The sequence below is a fragment of the Oryctolagus cuniculus genome, chromosome 19, assembly GCF_051225735.1.
Source record: "Oryctolagus cuniculus isolate XC-2025 breed Fujian yellow rabbit chromosome 19, ASM5122573v1, whole genome shotgun sequence".
NCBI classification, from domain to species: Eukaryota; Metazoa; Chordata; class Mammalia; order Lagomorpha; family Leporidae; genus Oryctolagus; species Oryctolagus cuniculus.
In genome coordinates this window covers 28,201,299-28,205,953 of record NC_142885.1, presented here as the reverse complement: position 1 = coordinate 28,205,953, position 4,655 = coordinate 28,201,299, and the positions used below count along the sequence as shown (strand labels likewise).

The following is a 4,655-nucleotide window of genomic DNA, read 5'->3' as shown; positions in this document are numbered from 1 at the left end:
GCAAATGTAAATACTGGACAAGTCCTGCAGTTTTCTGACAGGTCAGGGAGGCAGTCCAACAATGGCAAGCTTGCCATAATCATTCTCACTTTGGTGCACAAGTGGAGCAAATGAAATAGCAAGGTTATTTTTACTTTCCCAAGTGGTTTCTCCAGTTAGCATAATCTGTGTTAACTGATTTTCTGTAAGCATGACTAGTATGCCTCCCACATTCAGTAAAATGTTCATGTAGTTTTTTCTGGACTCTAGAATCACAATAAATCTGATCATACTGATGTCTGTCAGATGATCTCTGGAGGCAATTACCAACCACCAATGAAGGTTCACAGAACTCAAATTTATCAAAGCTATCACTATTTTTATAAAGCACCCAAATTTTTCCTTGGCATATTCTACCACATCTGAATGAAGCTGCATCCCATGATTTGTTCCAAAAGACCTGTGGCATGGCTGTCGGTCCAGCCCACAGCAGCAATGTGCAGGGCCAGGCTCCTGAGACCCTGGCAGCTGGCTGCCACTACCACCACAACACCGCTGCCTTTTAAAAATGTATTCTTGGAGTCTCAAGATGGACAACCGGGATGTTGCAGGGAAGGCTAACCGGTGGTTTGGGGTCGCTCCCCCCAAGTCTGCAAAGATGAACATGAACACCCTGCACCAAGAAGAGCTCATCGCGCAGAAGAAGCGGGAAATCGAGGCCAGAATGGAGCAGAAAGCTAAGCAGAGCCAGGCGGCCAGCCCTCAGCCCCCGCATCCCGGAGAAGTCGCGAACGCACACAACTCTTCCTGCGTCTCTAACAAATTCGCCAATGACGGCAGCTTCTTGCAGCAGTTCCTGAAGTTGCAGAAGACACAGACCACCACAGACGCCACCGCCAGCACAGCCGGCGCCCCGCCCAGCACACCCCCGCCCAGCGCCGGCAAGAGGCCCCTGCTGCTCGGCAAGCGAGCGGGCCTGGGGCTGGGCAGCGCCCCGGGCCAGGTGAGGAACTACTCGCACGCCAAGCAGCTGCCCGTGGCCCAGCGGCCCAGCGTCTTCCAGTCCCCCGATGAGGACGAGGAGGAGGACTAGGAGCAGTGGCTGGAGATCAAAGTTTCACCCCCAGAGGGAGCCAAGACTCGGAAAGTGATAGAGAAATTGGCCCGCTTTGTGGCAGAAGGAGACCCCGAGTTAGAAAAAGTAGCTATGGAGGACTACAAGGATAACCCAGCGTTTGCGTTTTTACACGATAAGAATAGCAGGGAATTCCTCTACTACAGAAAGAAGGTGGCTGAGATGAGGAAGGAGGCGCAGAAGTCCCAGGGAGCCTCTCAGAAAGTTTCACCCCCAGAGGACCAGGAGGCCAAGAGCCTCGCAGAAAAGCTGGCCAGGTTCATAGCGGACGGGGGTCCCGAGGTGGAAACCATCGCCCTCCAGAACAACCGCGAGAACCAGGCATTCAGCTTTCTGTAGGAACCCAACAGCCAGGGGTACAAGTACTTCCGGCAGAAGCTAGAGGAGTTCCGGAGCGCCAAGGCCGGCTCCACAGGCAGCCCCCCAGCACCTGAGCCCAGCCCGAAGCACACGTCCCCTCCTGACGCCCCGTCGGGGGCCTCGCCCCCTGCCGCCACCTGCCCCACCTCATCGGCCCCCGCGCCGGCCGCTGCCCCCGCGCCGGCCGCCCCTGGGAAGCCGGCCTCCGCCATGGCCGCCGTGAAAAGAAAGCGGAAGAGCAGGTGGGGGCCCGAGGAGGACAAGGTGGAGCTCCCCACTGCGGAGCTGGTGCAGGGAGAGGTGGACGCCTCGCCCTCGCCTCTCTCAGTTCAGGACCTCAAGGGGCTCGGCTACGAGAAGGGGAAGCCCGTGGGTCTGGTGGGCGTCACGGAGCTGTCAGACGCCCAGAAGAAGCAGCTGAAGGAGCAGCAGGAGATGCAGCAGATGTACGACATGATCATGCAGCACAAGCGGGCCATGCAGGACATGCAGCTGCTGTGGGAGAAGGCACTGCAGCAGCACCAGCACGGCTACGACAGCGAGGAGGAGGTGGACAGCGAGCTGGGCACCTGGGAGCACCGGCTGCGCCGCATGGAGATGGACAAGACGCGGGAGTGGGCCGAGCAGTTGACCAAGATGGGCCAGGGCAAGCACTTCATCGGAGACTTCCTGCTACCCGACGAGCTGGACAAGTTCATGGAGACCTTCAAGGCGCTGAAGGAGGGCCGTGAGCCCGACTACTCGGAGTACAAGGAGTTCAAGCTGACCGTGGAGAACATCGGCTACCAGATGCTCATGAAGATGGGCTGGAAGGAGGGCGAGGGGCTGGGCTCCGAGGGCCAGGGCATCAAGAACCCGGTCAGCAAGGGCACCACCACCGTGGACGGCGCCGGCTTCGGCATCGACCGGCCGGCTGAGCTCTCCAAGGAGGACGACGAGTACGAGGCTTTCCGCAAGAGGATGATGCTGGCCTACCGCTTCCGGCCCAACCCCCTGAACAATCCAAGGCGGCCGTACTACTGACAGCTGCGCAGGCGGCTTTCCCAGCACCGGTCCTGGACCGTGGAACGTGGCCGCGCTGCGCCCGCCCCTGCCGTCACCAGTGTCGTGCTGTGTATTAAAGTCTCAGTGCTCAAAAAAAAAAAAAAAAAGTATTCTTTTAAAAATGTATTCATTGGGGCTGGCTCTGTGGCATAGTGGGTAAAGCTGTGGCCTGCAGTGCCCACATTCCATATGGGCACCAGTTTGAGTCCAGGATGCTCCACTTACAGCCCAGCTCTCTGCTCTGGCCTGGGAAAGGAGTGGAAGATGATCCAAGTCCATGGGCCTCTGCAGCCACATAGGGGACCTGGAAGGAGCTCCTTGCTACTGGCTTTAGATCAGCCCAGCTCCAGCCCTTGCAGACATTTGCAGAGTGAACCAGCAGATGGAAGACTTTTCTCTCTCTGCCTCTGCCTCTCTGTAACTCTGCCTTTCAAAGAAAATAAACAAATCTTTAAAAAATGCATTTATTTTTTGGAAGAGCAGAATGGTAGAGATGGGGGGGAGAGAGAAAGAGAGAGAGAGAAATGAATGGGAATGAGAATGAGAATGAGATTGAGAATGAATCTTATTTTCAGTTCTACTCCCCAAATTCCCTCAGTAGCTTCAGCTGGGCTAGGTCAAAGCCAGGAGGCATAAACTCCACCCAGGTTTCCTATATCTGTGGCAGGAACCCATCTAGTTGAGCCAATATCTGCTTCCTCACAAATAAATATCAGGACGGTGGATTGACGTGTACATTCTAAGTGTCAGCCTAACCTGATGCGCTACAGCAGTTACCCTAAGATAATTATTTTGTGGGTAAATAAGTGATAAAGATGAGCTAGGCATTACTAGCAGGAATTGAACATGTGTAACTAACAGGCAAGTGTTAGCATGCCCCTTCATAGATACTTATTTAAATTATAATATCTTTTCTTAATTTCTCCTGCTCTCTCACTGCCATCTGTTAATTAATCTAAAGGGAAAATTGTAAGAAATGTCTTGAAAATTGCTTTCTCTATACTTGTCTTTATTGTAGAAAAAGAAAAAAAAGCACATAAGTGAACTGATACTGAAGTAAAAATAATACTGCTGTTTTTGGTTTAGATTAATTATAACCAATAGTGTCTTTTAATAGAACAGATAAGAGGAACAAGTGTCATTTTAGATTTTAAAAGATATTATAGTCTGCAAGATATCTGTATGACTTGGTAGATCTTTCTCAAAGTTTTACTCCTGAAGTAATACTAGGATTATGTTGAAACTGAGAGGAGACAGCTACTGGGAAATCTTTTCCTCATTACCAGAGGGACTTAATGCTTCATTTGTTGGAGACTAAAATATCATAAGGGACAACCTGGGTAAGAGATAAGGAGGATGATTTATAATAATTATAATTAAATAATAAATAAAATAAAATAATACTGTTTCCATTCAGTTAAGAATAAACTTGGCCGGGGCCACGGCTCACTAGGCTAATCCTCTGCCTTGCGGTGCCAGCACACCGGGTTCTAGTCCCGGTCGGGGTGCTGGATTCTTTCCCGGTTGCCCCTCTTCCAGGCCAGCTCTCTGCTGTGGCCAGGGAGTGCAGTGGAGGATGGCCCAAGTACTTGGGCCCTGCACCCCATGGGAGACCAGGATAAGCACCTGGCTCCTGCCATCGGATCAGCGCGGTGTGCCAGCCGCAGCATGCCAGCCGCGGTGGCCATTGGAGGGTGAACCAATGGCAAAGGAAGACCTTTCTCTCTGTCTCTCTCTCTCACTGTCCACTCTGCCTGTCAAAAAAAAAATAATAATAAACTTGATTGAACATAATAGATAATTGAAGTTATAGGCTTATCTAAATCATTTTATTTTTCTGTGTAACAAGCTCCCCAAATTATATGATTTGGGACTAATATAGTAGTCTGAGAATGTAACATTGACATGATCCTGACAATGTGGCTTATAGTCTCCATAATCTTACCTCATGGCTACATAATAGCTGCTGTATGACTAGCATACTGTGTTTCAGGAAGGAATAAGGAAAATGATTTTGCAGCCAAAGGTTTTTCCTTTATAATGAGCATTCCAACAAAATTATCTCAATTATTTCATCTTATTTTTCAAGAGAATACATCACAATAGATATTTTTCATATGAATTGTAAGTTATTAAG

At 50.6% G+C, this 4,655-nt stretch overlaps 1 protein-coding gene across 1 annotated transcript; it reads left to right on the top strand.

Annotated features, from left to right (window-relative positions):
- The first annotated feature begins 395 nt into the window (after positions 1-395).
- Positions 396-2,622, top strand: LOC127486527 (SURP and G-patch domain-containing protein 1-like). The gene is given in 1 exon segment (XM_089322010.1): positions 396-2,622. A coding segment is annotated over 1 exon segment (1,950 nt). The 5' UTR covers positions 396-547; the 3' UTR covers positions 2,498-2,622.
- Positions 2,623-4,655: the final 2,033 nt, after the last annotated feature.